The sequence below is a fragment of the Zeus faber genome, assembly GCF_960531495.2.
Source record: "Zeus faber genome assembly, chromosome: 5".
Classification (NCBI taxonomy): domain Eukaryota; kingdom Metazoa; phylum Chordata; class Actinopteri; order Zeiformes; family Zeidae; genus Zeus; species Zeus faber.
This window is the reverse complement of record NC_137192.1, coordinates 22,800,067-22,821,101: the sequence shown is the minus strand read 5'-3', so window position 1 is coordinate 22,821,101 and position 21,035 is coordinate 22,800,067. Positions and strand designations below refer to the sequence as shown.

General features: G+C 45.5%; 1 protein-coding gene across 1 annotated transcript in view; it reads left to right on the top strand.

Annotated features, from left to right (window-relative positions):
* Positions 1–21,035, top strand: part of LOC307230273 (plexin-A2-like) — a gene marked incomplete at its 5' end in the record, with an annotated part of 63,857 nt that overhangs the window by 18,667 nt on the left and 24,155 nt on the right. The window contains 11 exons of the mRNA XM_080000526.1: positions 823–923; positions 3,675–3,798; positions 4,248–4,401; positions 6,410–6,506; positions 9,584–9,698; positions 11,644–11,844; positions 12,993–13,089; positions 13,752–13,951; positions 17,290–17,441; positions 19,296–19,413; positions 20,664–20,800. Coding sequence (XP_079856652.1) covers positions 823–923; positions 3,675–3,798; positions 4,248–4,401; positions 6,410–6,506; positions 9,584–9,698; positions 11,644–11,844; positions 12,993–13,089; positions 13,752–13,951; positions 17,290–17,441; positions 19,296–19,413; positions 20,664–20,800 — 1,496 coding nt within the window. The remainder of the gene's footprint in view (positions 1–822; positions 924–3,674; positions 3,799–4,247; positions 4,402–6,409; positions 6,507–9,583; positions 9,699–11,643; positions 11,845–12,992; positions 13,090–13,751; positions 13,952–17,289; positions 17,442–19,295; positions 19,414–20,663; positions 20,801–21,035) is intronic.

The window sequence follows — 21,035 nt, the reverse complement described above, 5'->3', positions numbered from 1 at the left end:
GAAAAACGCTTCCTTCTGTCCCTGCAAATTAAAAGTATTGTCAACTTAACGCGGTATTGCCGTCCACTTTCGTCAGAAAGCCAGAGCCGTACTGTTACTCAACGGGGAGCTAACGAAAGGGTTTGATTTGCATGTGGAGGGGACCGCATCCATCGCTTGCCCCGGGTTTTATCAGCAGGGGTGGAACTTCCAGGTTCTTTTACTTCTTCCTCCTTTCTTTCCTCGCCGGGGTTTTGAGTCAACCCTCTGGATTCGATGATTTGCGATTAGCACAACTACATCAGATTACTCAGTGCAGGGCTGGTGCAAAAACACGGCAGGACTTGAACTTTCTGAACCTGGAGTGGTTTGAGTTAGGGTAAGGGTTAGGGTTAGCGCAAGGGTTTGGGTTAGCCTAATCCCCGACCCCAACCCGACTTCTTGTCAGGTATTGGTAATAAAGACAAAATCACACCCGGAGTCTGTTTTTGGGGGGCAGACGTCTTGAGTGCGTCCCTCATTTGAAGTGAAGCCGAGTCCAGTTAATTCCTGCCGCTCCTACAGTGATCCCAGTGGAGTCTCAAAGGGCTTCACAAGCTTCACACTTCACATAGCAATCAACCGCCTCCCGAGTCATGACCGCCACCCGGGCATGGAAGAGCCACTTGGGGGGAAGAAAATGGAAGAAACCTTGAGAAAGGGCCCACAGAAGGAGGACCCCCCCCCCCTTCCAGGACGCCGCAATGAGTGCCGAGTGGGGAAGGTTATTATTATTATTATGATGATGCCCATCTGTTTTTCTGTATTTGATCAGCGATGTCTTCCTGTGTTGGCGTGATCCAGGTGGTGCAGGTTCCGGTGGAGGCCTGCGAGCAGTACGCCACATGCGCTGAGTGTCTGAGTTCTGCCGATCCCCACTGTGGCTGGTGTGTCCTGTTCAACACGTGAGTTTGTTCATGTAAACATCCGCCGAAACAGCTCGCAGCGCGGGCGATTCAAGATGCCGTCGGTCACATGATCCTTTTAGAATTATGCAACGCAATATAACAGACTTAGTGCGATCCCTCAGTTTTACCCTGATCAACAGCTGGTGGGGAAACCTGGGAATGAGATGATGATCCTTTAAAGGCTGCTCTTCAGGACGCACACACACACACGCACACACACACACACACACACACACACACGCACACGCACACACACGCACACACATACCACACACACACACGCACGTGCACACACACACGCACGCACATACCACACACACACGCACGTGCACACACACACACGCACACGCACACACGCATAGATGCACACACACACACACACACACACACCCACACGCACATATGCACACACACATGGAAGCGCACACATACGCACGCACACACACACCCACACACCCACACACACACACACACACACACATACACATACATACACACACACACATAAACAAAATGCTTATTCCATATTATTGTCTGGGGGGGGCGAGTTAATGGTGGGGAGGGATTAGCCTGGCGAGCCCAGCGGGGCCGGCCAATTGGACCGCCACATTTTCTCGGGGAACATTTTGGGCCTGACGGAGCAGGCTTATCTCCTCCATCTTAATTATCTGACCCCGGAGTCGGCTTACGTAACACCTCGATATGGAGCAAAGAGGATTCGGGAGATTAAAGCCCCGTGTTTCTGGACAAACCTCCGCGTTTGAAGCCGACCCTGGCGGGAGATTCACCCCGGTTTCCAGACGCATGAAGTGTGCGTTTCATCTAACGAGGGGAAGAGAAATAATAAAAATGTAATTTTAGTTTAACTGCCTCGTTAGAGTTGAGTGCAGTGTTTGTTTTAATGTTCATTTCTTTCTTCTTCTTTTTTAAACACTTGAACATTCAATTCAGACTCCTTCCCTTGAACTACAAACCCCAATTCCAATGAAATTGGGACGTTGTGTAAAATCTAAATAAAAACAGAATACAATTACTTGCAAAACCTTTTCAACCAATGTTCAATTGAATACACTACAAAGAAAAGTATTTAATGTTCAAACTGATAAGATTTATTGTTTCTTTGCAAATATTCACCCATTTTGAATTTGATGCCTGCAGCACGTTCCAAAAAAAGCAGGGACAGGGCGTGTTTACCACTGTGTTACATCACCTTTCCTCTCAACAACACTCAATAAGCGTTTGGGAAGCGAGGACGCTAACTGTTGGAGCTTTGTAGGCGGAATTCTTCCCCATTCTTGCTCGATGTACGACTTCAGTTGCTCAACAGTCTCCGTTGTCGTATTTTGCGCTTCATAATACGCCACACATTTTCAATGGGAGACAGGTCTGGACTGCAGGCAGGCCAGTCTAGCACCCGCACGCTGTTGGGTTAGGGTTAATTAGGGTTAATTGAATATAGGTTGAAAAGGATTTGCAAATCATTGTATTCTGTTTTTATTTACATTTTACACACCGTTCCAACTTCACTGGAATTGGGGTTTGTGATTGTCGCTGAATGAGAGGGCTTCATGGTTCCGGTCCAGGTCTGGATCGGATTTTTGTCCGGGCGGCATTCCATCCTCCTTGGGTCCCGGGTCTGTGGGTCTTGATGCGTAATACCCCGGTGGATCGGAGGGGTGGCGCTATGAGCAACGATCGCAGAGAAACCTATGAGAGGGGAGGGCTGCTGTGGAGCATTACACGGCGATCAGAACAAGGGTTCACGTGTTTTTAAAGCCCACGTCAGGGTTTGTATTATGGTGATTGATACCACGCTTAAAAAAAATATATATATATTTTTAAATACACATTATATCTTATTCCCCCCACCCCCCCGTTATGCAATATTCACTGGCCTAGAGGGGAACAAATGGCCCTAATGAGCAAAATCACTGCGACCGAGGGAGGGAGAGAGAGACCAAATTAAAGACAGGTGGTGGTGGTGGTGGTGGTGGGATGGAGGTGCATGCGGCAGCAGCGGCAGCAGCAGCAGCAGCAGCAGCAGCAGCGTGGTCTCCGCTCGCAGGAGCCGTCACCGCACTTCCCCTCCCGCCTTCCTTCATATCATCCCGTAATTACGGCGGAGGCCTCGGCGGCGTCTTACGGCTTCTCTCGGGAGGCGTCTGAGCGAGCGTTAAGTGCCGTCTCCCGCCGCCGCCGCCGCCGCACGGCGCCGTTCAGATGTAGAAAGAAAGGGAGGCGACGGCGGCATATTGCACAAGCACTCAGCGAGTGGTTCTATTACCGTTGCCGAGTGGCGGCGGCGACGGCGTCGGAGTGCCTTTCATTGTTTTTAAGTTTGTGCCTGTCATCTGGCGTGCGCACACAGCGGGGGCATTGAAGATGTCGGCGGCGATCTCAAACGACGACGCCCTCCCGTGTCATCCCGCTTACTGTAATTCCCGAACAGGTTCAAGATCAACAGCGTGGCTAAAAATGACTCCATTCGAGCTCCGAGTTTCATCATTTCCGCCTCTGAGGTCACAGATATTCAGGGCTGAGACGGATTTTCTCTGGCAGCGGCCGAAACGTGACGAACAGGATGAGCGCTTGAAAACATTGAAACCTACTTTAAAACCTAATGTGAAAAAAAACAACCAAAAAAAACACCTCCCGCTGGATGTTTTTTTTTTTTTACAAAATTACCGAAACACACACATACATACACACAAACTCAAGCTCACCGGGGAGTGTGCGGTCCTTCCCCAGGTGCTCCAGGAGGGATCGGTGTCAAAGGGCGGAGGAGCCGTTCCGTTTCGCCACCGACATTGAGCGCTGCGTGAAGGTCATCGCTCACCCCGACAGCATCGCCGTGTCAGCGCACAGCGTCCCGGTGAGTCGCCGCAATGATTTGTGTGAGGTCAGACCGCCGGGCCCACGTGTTTTTAAAGCCTACGTCAGGGTTTCTTTTACGGTGATGTGGGACACTGATTGATACCGCGAGAAAAAAGGTTTATACCGTATATCTTATCCCCCCCCCCCCCGTTATACTATATTCACTAGAATTAACTGTATGTATCAGGATTTTTTTCCTTGCTTCCAAATAGCTCTTATATTTGCAGTATATTGATTCCAGTACAAACCGACCACTTTACACTTTTTTATCTTTTTATCTTTTTATCTCATAACTTTCACCCCTATAACCGTTCAGATTTTAGCCGGCCCTCTTGCCTCCAAACGAATTTACAGTATACCGTAAATATATTATTTTTTTTTTATTCCTGCATATTTCCCTTTAATTCCCCTTATTTCCATCCTCGTTCTGCTTCCTTCCTCTCGCAGCTCCTGCTGGAGGTGAGCAACGTTCCGGACCTTTCGGCCGGGATCACCTGCTCCTTCGGCGAGCAGGCCCAGGCCGAGGGCCACGTCAACGGGAACAGGGTGATGTGCCTGTCCCCGGCCGGCAAGGAAGTCCCGCGGATCCCGGAGGGGCAAGGTGAGCTTGAAAAATTTGGATGCTGTTTCTCTCAGCGTTTCTCCCCCTCTATTGTTATTCCGCTTCTCTCTTGCTGGCTGTTTTTTTTTTTTTTCTCCTCGTTCTCCATTTTTACACCGAATGAACAAGCATTACCGGGCGATTCATGGCGGCCCAACGTGTGAACCAATCAACGGCTGATATGAATGTCGTTCGTACTGGAGTGAAGTGAACCGTTGAGAGGGAACGCCAGCACTTTTGCTGCAATGCTGAACCAGGTTTTGGTCCATGGCTGCATCTCTGCTGCTCTCCCAAGAATATTGTCGCTCAGGACATCGTGTCGATGTTACCAGTCCACCACCGGCGTGAGTTATCAAACATGTTCTTTTCGGCTTGGTGTTGGAGGAAATAGCTAAACACGGATTGTTGGATGACGATGTCAATCACTTTTTTGTAAACAAAACGCTGAATTGTGCTTAAGCCGAGTCAAATATGTTATACACCAACCAAAAAACTCTAATAACCACCAATTTTGTGACGCTCCACCTCGTGCCGCCAAAACAGCTCTGACCCGTGGAGACATGGACTCCGCAAGACCTCTGAAGGTGTCCTGTGGTATCTGGCACCAAGACATTAGCAGCAGATCCTTTAAGTCCTTGAAGTTGTGAGGTGAGGCCCGCATGGATCAGGCTTGTTGTTCCGGCACATCCCACAGATGCTCGATGGGATCGCACCCTTACCCCAACCATCCACATGATGTAGAAGAAAACGTGATTCATCAAACCAGGCCACCTTCTTCCATCGCTCCATGGTCCAGTTCTGACACTCAGGTCCCCATTGTAGGGGCTTTCAGAGGTGGACAGGGGTCAGCATGGACACTCTGACCGGTCTGCAGCTACACTGCTGTACCCATACACATCAAGCTGTGATGCACTGTGTGTTCTGACTCCTTTCTATCAGAGCAGCATTAACTTTTACACAAATTTGTGCTACAGTAGCTCTTCTGTAGGATCGGACCAGATGGGCTAGACTTCACTTCCCACGCGCATCAGTGAGCCCATGGCCCTGTCACCGGTTCACTGCCTGTCCTTCCTTGGACCACTTTTGGTAGGTACTAACCACTGCGTACCGGGAACACCCCACAAGACCTGCCGTTTTTGAGATGCTCTGACCCAGTCGTCTAGTCATCACAATTTGGCCCTTGTCAAAGTCGCTCAGATCCTTACGCTTGTCCATTTTTCCTGCTTCCAACACATCAACTTCAAGAACTGACTGTTCACTTGCTGCCTGATACATCCCACGTCTTGACAGGTGCCACTGGAACGAGATGATCAATGTTATTCAATTCACCTGTCAGTGGTTGACAGTTGATCGGTGTATTTATTTCTGTGAATATCCCTGGCGTTATACACAATTCTTTATTACCTCACGCGTGCCCAGGAACTACGAGCCATCGGTCTCCGAACGGCATCTTGGCACACGATTTCCTTGAAAACTATTCATGCCAAAGATAGATCGTTAGAGATTTTATTCATCCCCGGAGGGAAATTGCGGTGTCACAGAAGCTCACATAAATTTAAAAAAAGGCAATAATTATAAAGTAATAGGAATAAAAATAGAAGAAAGAAAATAACATTATGCAATGAATCTAAGAATCTGCATAAAAGTTGGCAATACTCAATAATAAGCCTAAAAATGAATTAGAAGATAGAAAATACATTGAAATGTACAATAAACATAAAATTTTACGGTAAACTGGAAAGATGAATCAAAAAATGAACAATGAAAAATTGGAAATATGATGATAAAAACCTTTAAAATGAACAATAAACAATATAGATTCAATACATATTTTCACAGTTGTGCAGTTCGTATTAAACCGTGTTACAGCGTCCGCACTGTTTGCCCCTCTCAGTGGTTGTCTCAATTGATTAATCCCTCACTCCCCTGCTCATCCTCTCTCTCTCTCTCTCTCTCTCTCTCTCTCTCTCTCTCACGCTCTCTCTCCCCTTCCCCCCATTTCTCTCAGACTGGTCTGGCGTCGAGCTTCGTCTCAACTCCAAGGAGACAGGTCGGATGGTGGCCAGCACCGAGGTCAAGTTCTATAACTGCAGCGTTCATCACACGTGAGTCCGTCCGCGCCGTCACTTCCGCCGCCTCACGCCCCGTTCTGCGCGGTGGATGAACCTGTCCGGGCCGGTGACATACGGATGCCTGGGATTAGGGACATTTGTATTTGTATTTTTGCTGTTAATAAAAAAAGAAAAAAAGTGCATCCATGTATAAATTCAGAAAAAAGGATATTCAAGGATACCTTGCGGGGATCAAAAGGTTTTGCCGCATTTTAAGCTATAACTTACTTGAATTTGATTCATTTTCCCCAATGCAAAAGTACAACGCTGGTCTCAATTTTCACACAAAACAGCGTGTAAAAGGTTTTTTGAATGTCTTTTAACTGACTTTATAAGATTTTTGGGTTACACGGCTGTAGCTTTAGAATAGAATCCCCTAGAATAGAACCGGCGTTAGAGATGGAATTGTGATGAAAGAAAAGCTCACACAGCACAGACTGTAGTGATTTACCCCCATGAGGACTCTGATCACGAGAAGAAGGTCCAGGTTACGACTGGAATGAACCATTGGCAAGCTCGTCGCGGCGGCTCAAGCCCAGTACGGCCTCCATTAGCTGCAGAGTGACCCTGTGATCTGACTGATTAATATTTTAGACCCAACACACTCCCAACCCAGCACTCCCCATCCCCCCGCGCTGGCCCCTCATTACAGCCTTCACCTCAGCATCGATTCAGCCTCCATGTCTAATCATCCAGCGCCTGAATCACTATTGCCCTGTTCGGACTGCACGCTATTTGCCCCGATCTGGCTCTCCCAGACACATTCCTGAGATCGGGGGAAAAAGCTCTGCGTCGGTGCGTCCTCGGGCTCTTTGAGACGTCGTCGACGCAAGATCGTGTCGTTTGAAATAGCATCGGGCGATCGGCGACGAAAGCAGCATCCGACGAGCCAATGAGAGTGTAAGAGGAAACCAGTGGAGGATGAATTATGTAGACGTGTATATGTAATGTATATTCAAATAAAGAATATTAGGTATTTTTGTTGCACTTCTCTATTTAGGACATTAATAATAATAATAATAATAATAATAATAATAATTATAATAATAATAATAATAATGATTTATAATAATAATAATTATATATATATATAATAATAATTATATATAATAATAATAATTATATATATATATATTATAATAATTTATAATAATCTACCCATACAATTCTCTGCAGAATTAGAATTAATCCATGCAGTTTGTGTCTCCCCACCCTCACACTCAGCTCAAAATCAACCGATGAGCACACAAGCAACAGCAAACCTTTCTTCATTATCAGGCTCTGTTTGTTTTTTTGGGGTTTTTTTTGTTACATTTTTGGCGAAAATAAGTCTCGACTGTGTCTCACCTGTGTGCGTGCGAGAGTCTTGTAGTGTGAGCACTGCGGTCTGAGACACATCGTGTATTTGGAGCACCGCTACGTATGCAAGACAAAAACAATGTAAGAACAGGGATGTTGTCGTGTGAACGCCCCAGCGATGTCAGGATGTTAAAAGTTTTGTCGTCCGTGGGCCCCTTCAGTTCGGCCTGTTAATATGAAACATACATGAATAAAGTAACACCCCGCGGTAGAAAGTAATGAAGTGCTGTACTCAAGTACATTTTTCAAGTACTTACTAATTAAAGTATATTCAATTTCAAAGACGTTTCAAAGCAAATGTCAATGCTTTTTACTCTGCTACATTTCTAACACAGTCGTGGTACTTTAGTTGTTTTTTATTATCGTTATCTATATTTATATACATTTAATTTTAGAAATATGGATTCATATCCAGGTACATTCTTCAGATAAGGATTTATATTTTCATCTATCAAAAGACAAATCAGGATAGGCTGAGCACTAATCTGCAGAAAAAAAGGTACAGAAGTACTTCATGCCGTATTACAGTATCGACTGAATACGACGAATACCTTTACTTTTAACACTTTAAGTACATTGAAGAGCTCTAGTACTTACTGTATCTACTTTTACTTAAGTAGAAACCTCACCGTGGTACTTTCACTTTTACTACAGGGATTTTGTGTGTGCGTATTTATACTTGAGTACAATATCGAGTACTTCTTCCACCACTGCAAACACCCCTACCCCTGCACACACACACACGCACAAGCACGCACACACACACACACACACACACACACACACACACACACACACACACACACACACACACACACACTCACACACCCACATTAGTACCTATGTTGGCCCTTGGGAGTGATGTCATATCCAAATTTAATGGCGCTGCACTGCATTTATTGGCATTAGCGCGTCTCGCTGAGCCGCAGCGGCGGACAGACGCTTAAATCACATTGTCACAGTTTCATGGATATTTTATCGTTTCACTTTATTCGTCTTGGAACTCCGGGACCAAGGTCATTATGATGCAAACAGTCACTGTGGAACCTGGATGCCTCCTACACAAAATGATCTCCCTGTTTGATAGAGCCAATCATCTCTCTCCATCTTGGCTTATTCCTCTGCTGCTCTCTCCTCTCCCCTCCCCTCCTCTCCTCTCCTCTCCTCTCCTCTCCTCTCCTCTCCTCTCCTCTGCTCTGCTCTCCTCTCCTCTCCTCCACTCCCCCTCCTCTCGTCCCCTCCTTCTCTCTCCTCTCCTCTCCTCTCCTCTGCTCTGCTCTCCTCTCCTCTCCTCCACTCCCCCTCCTCTCGTCCCCTCCTTCTCTCTCCTCTCCTCTCCTCTCCTCTACTCTCCTCTCCTTCCCCTCTTTCTCTTCCCATTGCTCTCTCCCCCTCCTCTCTCCCCTTCCCTCCTCCTCTCCTAGTCTCTCCCATCTCCTCTCCTACTCTTTCCAACCTACACCCCCGTGTTTAAGTATCCCCCTTTTCTTTTTGAAACCAAAAAATGATTAAAAAACATATTATGCATTGAATAGACTGTGTTCATAATACTTCAAAAGGAAGTCAATCAAGTTTCAAGGTCATTGTCATGTGCATAACATTGCATCAAGTGTCACGTTGGCAACAGACTGCTTGCTTGAGCTCGACGGTGTCAGTGATATGTAAGAAAAAAAAGAAAATGTCAGTAGTGATGCATCTTGTGTGTCCTGTAGGTGTCTGTCCTGTGTAAACAGCACCTTCCGCTGCCACTGGTGTAAATACCGCAACCTGTGCACCCACGACCCCAGCAGCTGCTCCTTCCAAGAGGGCAGGGTCAACGCCTCAGAGGTACCTCCGCACAGTTCATCCAGTGTACCTTATGGGTGCCCCAATACCATGCAATGCTCATAGATAGATAGATAGATAGATAGATAGATAGATAGATAGATAGATAGATAGATAGATAGATAGATAGATAGATAGATAGATAGATAGATAGATAGATAGATAAACATATGACACAATGATACAACAATGATAAACATATAAAACCCCCCCAAAAAACATAATGGAGACTTAATTAATAATAATAAACATTTAAAATAGAAGTCACCCAAAAACATACAAAAAAAATAAAAATTGGTCATATAAAATATCTCATGAAATAAAGCTAGCAGTGAACCAGAAAAGCTCAAACGAGAAACAATACAACAAACCTGATTGACAAAAATATTAAATATAAGCCTAAAAGAGTAAAAATAAATAAATAAAAGATAACATATTGTGGCGGACGAAGGGGCGTGGTCAAGCACCGGCTGCGGACGACAACACGGCTCCCTTTCCCGCGGCCGCCAAGCTGCCTCGAATCGGACCAATCAGCGCTGCGCAGGCCGCGGGAAAGGGAACCGCGCTGTCGTCCGCAGCCGGTGCTTTACCACGCCCCTTCGTCTGCCACAAATAGAAAAATAAAACTAACATTAAACGGTAACAGAACTTACTTAAAAAATGTCAAAAATGAACGGCAAGCATATTCCACTGCATCAACTAATTCACATGAGGGATGTTATTCAGTACGGTTAAATATTTGGTTTTACATTACAGATGACCAATAAACAGTAATTGTATGTATTGTCAGATGTACAGTACGTACAGCGTGAGAATATGTTTATACATTATAAAACCCAAGCAGAATCTTCAAAAATGTGTAATTTAATTGGACGTTGAGGCATATGGTTTCTTTCAATAGAATGAGATGGTTTCACTTCTTTGCCACACAAATTAGTTGGTTTAAGCGTGAATCAGTGCGAGTGTCTGTGTTCTAGTGGCGTAATCAGCGTTATTCTCTGAGATACTTGTTTTTAACGAGCCGCTTAAACAGCCCAAACACCATTTAAAAAAGAAAAGTTATTTCACGCTGTTCCCTCAGCAGACGCTCCCCCTTTTTGTTTTAAGAAATCCAGAAATGTCTGATTTCAAAGCAGATTGTGAGACTGAAGGGTAGAGGCTTTTTGCAGTGCGCCATACGACCAGCGTGAGACTTTAATGGCGGGAGCTTTGAATCCAGACTCATATTTTGGTTTTTAATACGCACAACGCCTCATGCACAGCAGCAGCATGCTTACATAACGGTGTTTTTCAGAATCAGTATCAGAATCAGTTTCTGTTTCAAGTGTTTTGACTCGAGGTCAGGGTGGGTGCAATGTTGTACTATTCGACAGGCAGACGAGCAACATACACAATATAGATAAATGCAGATATACTCTGCACAGGATTCAGGATTCACAGGCTTTGGCAAGGGCTAAGTATAAATCTAGTTCGGAATTTTTCTGTACAGTGTAAATACATATGCATAGAATAATATGGACACCTTTGATTTCTGTTTTCTATCTACGACTTTAATGTCAGTTTTTTGAGTTAAATTTGCAAAAAAAGTTCTGTCTAACAGTATTTAAATAATGAGATCCTTATAGGTTTATGGGGCATGGGACTGTGTATATTGCATGGAAACAAACATGTAATTGAAATAAGACACAACAATGTATATATAAAAAAAATGATGTGGGCACTGATAACAATGGATTAATTAGACCTAAATTATGACAATATTCTTACAATATATTGCACAATAACAACTGACAGTAAAGACTGTAGTGAGCAGCAAAGACCTGTTTTGCCTGCGAGTTTTTGTATTTCCTTCACATATGAGTGTGTGTGTTTATGTGTGCTTTCGTGTGTGTGTGTGTGTGTGTGTGTGTGTCCATGTGCTCATGCCTGTTTGTTTCCTCTCTCCCAGGACTGCCCTCAGCTCCTGCACTCGGGCGAGATTCTGATCCCAGCGGGGGAGGTGCGGCCCATCACCCTCCGGGCCCGGAACCTCCCGCAGCCGCAGTCGGGGCAGCGCGGCTACGAGTGCGTGGTGCACGTGCAGGGCGCCAGCCACCGCGTCACGGCGCTGCGCTTCAACAGCACCAGCGTGCAGTGCCAGAACAGCTCGGTACGGCGACCCCCCCAATACGCTGCCACCGTGATGGACGGAATAAACTGGGGCCAAGCGGCTGGGATGGAGAGAGGGAAACAGAAGTGAGGAGAGGTGAAGGAGGTGAAGAGCGCACGGGGAGGATGAGAAAGTGAGCTGAGAGGGCAGGCCGGTAGGGATGGAAGAGAAAAGAGAGGAAATTAAAAGAAATGACAGGAAATGAAAGGAAAAGTGAGGAATGGAGAGAAGAGGGAAGGAAAATAGGGTCAAATAAAGAGATAAAAGTAAAACAGAGGAATGGAAAGGAAAGAAGAGTGAATGAAAGGAGGGGAATGGGAAGGAGCGGAGAGGGGAGGAAAAGGAAAGGAAGGAAGGGGAGGAAAATAAAGTAATGAAAGGAGAGAAGATGCCAGCAAAAGAAAGGAAAGGAGAGCAAAGCGAAACGGAGGAGAAGAAACAAGAGGAAACAAAGGGAAAGCAGATGAAACGGAAGGAAGAGAAAACGAAAGAAAAATAAATGAAATACAAGAGGCAGAAGGAAAGCTAAGCAGAAGAGAGGAGAGGAAAGGAGGGAAAGCAAATGGGAGGGAAGAGGAGAAAGGTGTTTAACAAAGGGAGCAAGCGCAGAGCAGGACGGGAAAAGAAAGGAAAAGAACGAGAGCGAGAGCGAGGGAGAGACGAGTAGAAAGCCCTGAAACAGAAACCGAAGTGCGCGCCGAGCCAAGAACTCAAACAAAGTCGAGTGATCCTCCGGCGCGACCTCTGTGTGACCTCTGCGCGTTAAGTGAGCTGTGGTGCGATAGTGCCGGAGCCCGCCGAGCCGAGTCGTTTCGGGGACAGGAAATTCAGCAGAGAATCCGCGGAGCAAAAAAAAATGGAGGCGGACGGACGAGTGCTGTCGAGCGTTGATTTAGTAATTAAATGGCGATCAATGCAACCTGGACCCTCGGTGCTGTTTTGCACAAAGGCAATTTTCCTTTGATGTGGATGATCGTCCGGCCGGGGTGAAGAGAAGAAAGCCCCGGGAACAGCCTCCGACCTTCCTCTCGCTGCGCTCTCTCTTGTTCCCTCTTTCCGACTCTCTCCCCGCACTCGAAAAAAAAAAGCGGCCGGTCGCTCGCCCCCTCGCTCACCCTCTCCTCCTTTCTCTCCGTCTTGCATTTCAGTACATGTATGAGGGTGTGAAGATCAGCGACCTGGCGGCGGACCTCTCCATCGCGTGGAACGGCAATTTCATCATCGACAATCCCGAGAAGATTAAAGGTGCCTCCGCCATCCGTCACTGCCGGGCTCCAAGGAGTGTAAAGCACTCACTCCGCGGGAGGGGGGGGGTGAATGGGTCATGGAGAGCCCCTTGATGGCTCGCGCGGGGCCTTGGGAGAAAGTTCACAGCGGCCGGGAGTGTTATCGTGATGCGACCAATCACCTGTGCGCCGCCAGGGTGAAGGGCGGGTTTCCGTTGCCGCTCTTTTGTCAACCGGCCTCGGTTTTCCCCACTTCATTATCATGCAGGAGTGGGCCAAAGTTGGCTCTTTTAATCTGCCGTTTTGCATTGGTATGACCGCATAGTCAGCGGTGTACTGAAGGAGGGAGAAAATGTATACCGCCGGTGGTGACCTTATAGGCGGTACAACAAGGACTTCTCCCTCAGTTTATGGAGTTAATGAATGAATGGTTCAGGTTTTCTTTTCAAGGCAAGTATACTTTGTGTTCTGAAAGGTGGCGCATGCATATTATATCAAACTGAGGTTAGATTTAGCAAACACTCATTAATAGGCTTTTCATCTCAATCGGGTCGACGCAAATATCAACATTTGCGACGCCCCAGACGGAAGATGACAATTTCCATGACATTGGTATTCTCGTACTAACACCCGGGTCTCTTTTTTTTTCGTCGACTCCCATCCCCTCCTGTCAACGTACAGTCAAACTCTACAAGTGCGGCGCTCAGCGGGACAGCTGCGGCATGTGCCTGCGGGCGGAGAAGAAGTTTCAGTGTGGCTGGTGCAGCGGAGAGGGCAGGTGCACCATGAGGCAGCACTGTCCAGCTCTGTCCCCCTACGCCAGCCGCTGGCTGGACCTGTCCGCCAGGAATGTCAAGTGCACCAACCCACGCATCACTGAGGTCAGTCGGTTTCCGAGTCCGTTCAGTCGCTGCATCAGTCAAGCAACAACACTTGTCGCTTTCAAGCTTACCGAAGGGGTTCTCAACCGTTTCTCATCCATGGCCCTGTTAGTAGGTCCCCGAATCCTTGTGACAACAGCAGTAAAAGATGTGTTACATTCAGGCCTGTAAGTAATGGCTCAAGGCTCAATGAGAATTGTACTTGCTTCTAAAACCGACGGCGTTACTGGTCAAAGTGTGGATGCTCCACATGCCTATTAAACAACAATGACATGTGGGATCCTTTTTATTTGAGATTATCTGTCTTTTCTGATATTTAAACGGATTAGAAGTGAGTGTGACCTGAAACAAATCATCCGGAAGAAATGTTTTTATTAAAAAAAAAAAAACGAAAAAAAGGTATTGGTGGCGGGATCTTCTTCTCTTCGGAGCTCAACAAACAACGTGGAAGAGCCACAAGTCTTTCTCCAACCCTCAGGCTACTGCCTTTGTATTGTGAACATATAGTGACAAACAAAGGTGCCTGCAGTGCATGCATATCACAGCAAATGTGAGTTCTGTCTATGGGCAACATCCGACTTCCCATTCAAACATTCCCATTCCAACATCACCTTCAGACCATCATGCACTTTATGTCACACCGGCTGAATCCCTAAAGTGCTTGGCAGCTATTTAGAAGTTGGCTGTGTATCTTTAATGTCAAAAACTCCTGTTCATCCACCTGAATGAGTCACACAGTGGGTCAGACTCAGAGGAGCAAGGCTCTTCCACTTCAAAGCGCCGTGAACCTTTGAAGTCCCTGTCACATTATTAGTGTTTCCCAAGGAGCTGCGCTCGAATGAATCAACTGCCTTGTGCTACTTGGGAGTGGAGCGAGGGTTGCTCCATCACCGCTTCTTTTCTTCTTTGCAGGTCCAAAGGTGTCCTGCTGGGCCGGTCAGCTTTATGCTGGACACATTTCTGAATGGTTTTCTCAAGGCCTATAGTGACACGAGGCTATATATTATACCGATGCAAAGAACAAGAATACATTGCATTGGCCAAGTGAAATAGAACATACAGTAGTAGTACAGTATCTCTTTTACCAAATCGGGTTAAATCACGGTGTTCCACAAGGTTCAATCATTGATCCCGTCACATTTTCCATTCATATGCTCTCATTTGCCTCCCTGAATAAGTAACACTAATGAATATTTGATGATGTTTTCTTCTACTGTTTTACTGTTTTCACACCAAAATTAGCTGGTTGACCCAGGTTTTCAACCCTCTCAAAATAGGAGATTGACACCTTTCCCGTTGCCAGGAGAAACTCACAACATTTCACGGCGCCCCTCGCAGAAAAAAAGTCCATAACTCCTGATTTTGATTTTGTATTCTAAATCGGATATGAAATGATGGAATGATACACAGATATTCCTGTGTATTTACACGGCAGCAGGGCAGATCGGAGCCGATTAAACCCTGTGTCTCTTGCAGGGTTTTTCCTTTCCCACTCATGACAAATGTCGCATGTTAGCGGGTGTTACCGGGTTTTTGGTACAATACGAAAGGGGCATTACACTGATGCATCTCCCCCTTGAAAAATATCAATTTGAGTAAATCTGAAAGGAGTTATATATGCTCTGTTTAACTCAAGCCTGGAGCATTTGAACTCTCTTTACCCTGTCAAAAAATGCGTATCGCAAATTGTGCTAGGATGTTGTGTTCTGACCTGACATTAGAGTACAACTTGAGTGACTCACAATCAGACTATATATATGGGCTGTCAAGGCATCCAAGATGCATTAAGAATCTGATCACCGATCACTGATCACCTGAACCACACCCGGAGGTATTCAGTGACCCATGTACACAAGTAGTTAATGTAGTGGGAAAGCCTACTTGTCCGACCGCGTTCAGCAGAAGTGCATGTTCATCCATAGGAAAGCGCGCCTTCTGCTCAACTTATTCAGCAGTGGGTACCCTACTTGGTATACTAAGATTCAGTTCAAATTAAGCTTGATTATTCATACCTCAACAACATACAAGGACATTTCACCCCAAAATAAATGCAGGAAATAAATTCAGCTTAACATGGCATCGATGCCAAACAATAATTAAAGACCCGAAGTTAACTTACGGGAAAGATGGCATGGTGGTTATTTGCATATAAAGTGAGGAAGCGGAACTGGACCACAGCCAGGTGGAGCCAGGTGCGACTCCAATCCGTCTCTGACACAATCTGGATATATCTGGATACAACATGCCAGATCTCAACAGGGGCGTTGTGTTGCGCAGAGTCAGCCCAGAGCCTCAGATCCTCTGCCTGAGCTCTTCTACACATTACCAGGTCCAAGCTGAAGACCAAAGGTGACTTTTGCAGTGCGGTCCCGTAATCTCCGGAGCGATCTGCCAGGGAAGATAACCAGTCAAATGAATCACTTATCATGTCGTGAATCTTTTCCTTTTATTTATGCTCTGTTCTGCTGCTTTGTGATAGTGATTCCTTTCAACCCTCCACCTCTTTTCATCTTATTTCACAGTCATATATCTGTTTATTGTTTAATTGCTTTTGAATCACGAAAAATAAATGATTCAATTTTACATTCTTCCAGTTTTGATTTGTTGTTTACATTGATAGTGTGATACTTTATTTGTAATTTTCTAATAGTATGTACGGGACGCAAAACACAAATTATTATGTTACTTTTTTTCAAACATGAATATATTTAACACAATATTATGTTTTTTGTTTTTGTATTTCTATTTTATGAAGTCAAATCAAACTAAACTTACATAGTACATTTCATACACAGGAAAATCCAATGTGCTTTCCATGCAAATGGAATTTTCTATGCTTTTGTATTACAATATTGTAATACGATAAGAAAAGATTTGATAGGATAACATACTCTCTTGATCCCGCATAGGGGAAAATCAGCCTTTGCAAGCTCAGCTCAGTGGGAAGCATAAGTTCAAAGTGAGAAGGTGTATATATATATACCTTATATGTATATAAGACTATATTCACAATATATTCATTCAAGTATAATAATCGGTAACAAATAACAAACAGCTCAACAAGGTAAGATAAAAAAAGTCATAAGTAATAAAGTTATATTGCGCTGATCAAGAATATTTCAAATAGTTTGTTTCAGTGAAATGCCAAATGGAATAGCATATAACAGTATGATGAGAGCAATGTGCAGTGTGCAATCTTCCAATTCTAAACCCCAAACCTCTTTTAAACAGTTTTGATGAATTGATTTGAAAATATAATTAATTACACAGAATCAGTGCTGTTTGAACTCAGTAACTTCCATGCCCCCCCCCCTTACCCTGCTGTTGTTGTTCCACAGGTGAGCCCGGTCGCAGGGCCACCGGAGGGGGGCACGCTGGTCACCATCCAGGGCTTGAACTTGGGCCTGTCCTTCTCCGAGCTGGAGGGTAACGTGGAGATAGCAGGAACACAATGCACTCCACAGAAGGAAGGATACATCACTGCAGAACAGTACGTAGCGCCCCACCCCCACCCCCACGTGAAACACAAATCAAATCAAAATGTATATATGACGCACATCTCATCCAGCACTTAAGATTCAATTTGCCGAATGTGACAGGGGGAATAAAAACGGATAATCTTTAAAATGCAAAGAAATGCAACGATAGCAACACCTTCGATGCAACCATACACACCCCCTGCAAGCACCCAGGTCACAAGAATCAGAATCAGGTTTAATTATTTTATCAATTATGCAGTGACTATTATCTTATGCACAGGTGGAAAATTCCAGGTTCAGAAAGCAAAAGTCCTGTCATGTTTTGGCACCAGCCATGCACTGATCCAGCTGATTTCAATAGTTGGACCTCTGGATCGATGCTAATCAGCGATTCCATATGGTTGACTCGAAATCCCAGAGTGGAATTTTACTTTCTGAACTCGGACTTTCCACCTCTGAGATGGATTCATAAGATAAGTCAATTTAACCCATCCATGCCGCGGTTTGTTTCAGGTGGACTTTTTTGACCTTTTGTTCATTTGATTACGGACACACACACACACACACACACGCACACACACACACACACACACACACACACACACACACACACACACACACACACACACACACACACACACACACACATGTGCGCGTTGACATCGGCAGGCAGACTCTGAACAAGATTAAGCCCAGTGATACCTCATTGTGGCGGTAAGACCGTGCAGACTTTGCACGGCTCTCCTCGCCCTCGGAGCCCAGGAGGAAAAGCGACTCTTTGTTTGCCCGTTGCGATGAGGATGTCGGCACAGCCGTAATTGAAATGCGCAGCGTGTCGCAGGCTGGAGGGACAATCTGTTAGCCATGTGTTTCTCTCGCAGCCGTGTAATGCGATTGGGCCGCGGCTGCCGGGACTTTATTTATATCCTTGTAGAAAGAAAAAAAATATATGTACAAAAAAAGAAAAGTACTTTGCCGCAGAAAATTGGAAAACTCTCATGATGTATGAAGACAAATGTTGGGCTCTTTAAGGAGGAGTCATCGAATGATTTTGGTGTGTTTGCGTGAAGGGGCTGGGGGTTTTTCTGCTGAGCAGTGCATTCAGAGCAGCCATTTGTTCACACACACACACGCACGCACGCACGCACGCACACACACACACACACACACACACACACACACACACACACCCGGTGCTTTAAAACATGGCATTACAGCTGTTACAACCATTAATTTCAGCACGGGGTCAGTTGCTATAATGACTTATTCATGGCCCACTTTATCTTACTGGCCCGACAGGCAATACTGATTTATCGAAGACAGTCTGGCGTTGTCACGGCAACGGGAGGTAATGGTGGGTGGCAATCGTGCTGGAGGTAGGGAGGTGTGCAGTTTATCATTTTGCCTTATATTGCTGCTATAGGTTTCCCATTAGAAAGAAAGACGGGCACAGGGATTGACCCACAACTTGTATGAAAGTGTTCCTCAATCACACCGGCCGGGCGAGAGCGGCTCGCGGTATCTCCGATGCCAGGGAACAACCAGATAACACATCTGATATTACACTGGTTATTCTGGATGTATTGGGAGTGTGTGTGTGTGTTTGTGTAGTGTGTCTGTGTGTGCAATGTCAATGCCCTGACGTGTGATTATCTGTGTTTCGATATCCTATATTTATTCATTCCCGTTCGCGCGTGTGTCTCTGTCTCTGTGTGTCGTCTATGTGCATGTGTCTGTATTTGTGTGTGTGTGTGTGTGTGTGTGTGTGTGTGTGTGTGTGTGTGTGTGTGTGTGTGTGTGTGTGTGTGTGTGTGTGTGTGTGTGTGTGTGTGTGTGTGTGCGTGAACATGGATTTGTGTTGACAGGATTGTGTGTGAGATGGCTGCAGCCCCCCAGGGAACGCCCCCGGGTCCTGTCCAGCTGTGTGTTGGTGAATGCAGACCAGAACTGCGGGCCCAGTCCTCCCAGCTCTACTCCTTTGTGGTAAATCCAAACAATATCGTCATCATCATCATCAGCAGCAACATTTGTTCTACAGCATCCTTCAAAATCACTAGATAATAATATACTATATGTCCAATCTGAACTATGGAACTCTGCAACTGCGGTAAATGCACACTTTACCCTTAACAACATGAGATGGAAAAAAACGTATTAACTTCTATGTTTAGTTTTCTCACTGACACTGTATATTCTCTTTTTAACAGAAGAAAAGAAGAAAATGAAAAGTTGCGTAGTGCTGGTTTTAAATACACTGTATGTCTCCAGATAATGAGCAAAGACCTCGCTCTCTGAGATCTTTCTTTTAATTGACCCTTATAATAATGGTGCGATATGCAGCTCGACGAGGACACGGATGAATTATTCTTGACTCACAATTGAGACACAACTAAGAAATGCTTGAAAAAGACGTGAAGGACCGCACAGTGTAGGCGCCGTGTTGGGAGAAGTTCTCAAATCGTAGATACTGTACATGTATGTATGTATAAGTATACATACTTTACTCTAAAATGGTATTCCTGCGAAAGTAAAAGTCCTCTAACTACTTCCTGTTTATATTAAATGTACTCGAGCATCTCCAGTTAAAGTACCCGCTCAACGTGGTGGCTTCAAGCTCACCCCCACCTCCCCTTAATGCACCCACCTTGCTGGTTGAGTTGAAAGTGGTGCCGGTGCAGTTGTTGATGGTGGCTTGGTCAAAAGTTAGTTAGTGGCAAAGTTAACCCTATGAAAACCAATTTTTTTTTATTGTTATTAAGTTATAAAGATAAGATAATATATTTGCCATCTAAAAAGTCTGCTTAAATGCAGTCCATGAGTAGTGTAAGTACTTGAGTAAAGTTACCGTGGTTGCTTTACAGCAGGGATACCATGACTCCGCCCACTCTTCATATTAACGGCGAGGCAAAAGTTAAAAGAAAAGGTAAAATATTCTCCCGGAGTGATTTATGGTATCTGAGCCTGGAGAGATATTGCTTTTGGAAGATGCACCGCATTTCTAGCCTTGTTGATGCACAGGTTTTAATTAAACCTTTCCTTATTTGAATTGCAAATCGGCTCCACAGTCCCTATTTTACATTTTCCCTCCGCTTCCTTTCTAGATAAAAGTACGTCGACGCTTCCAGATGAAAGTATCGCAGTTAAAAAGAACCCGATAACTCAGCAGACGTGTTGTATTCCGTGTGCGACCCGTGTTGAATAAAAAAAATTCACAAGCGCCGGTCCCTCCGCAGACCCCTTCCATGGTGGCGCTGACCCCGAGCAGAGGGCCCGAGTCTGGAGGCACCAAGGTCACCGTGGTCGGCGAGAACCTGGGCGCCGGGAGCGCCGTCAGCGTCCTCTTTGGGAATCAGACCTGCGAGCTGTACAGGTGAGCTGCGCGGCTTGCGTCTTTTCTTTTCTTCTTTTGAGGGAACTTGGAAGGTCACGCCACGTTTCCGCCAGCGCAGAAGGTGAGAAAAAGCCAAACGAAACCGACCCTGCTGCCAGGCTGGAGGACGGAAGTGGGGAGGGGCGAGAGACTCGCGTGGCCGACGGAAGGAATAACTTCTTAGAACTTAGAAATTACGTCTTGTCAGGTGTTACTTTAAGCTCGTTTGCCGAGG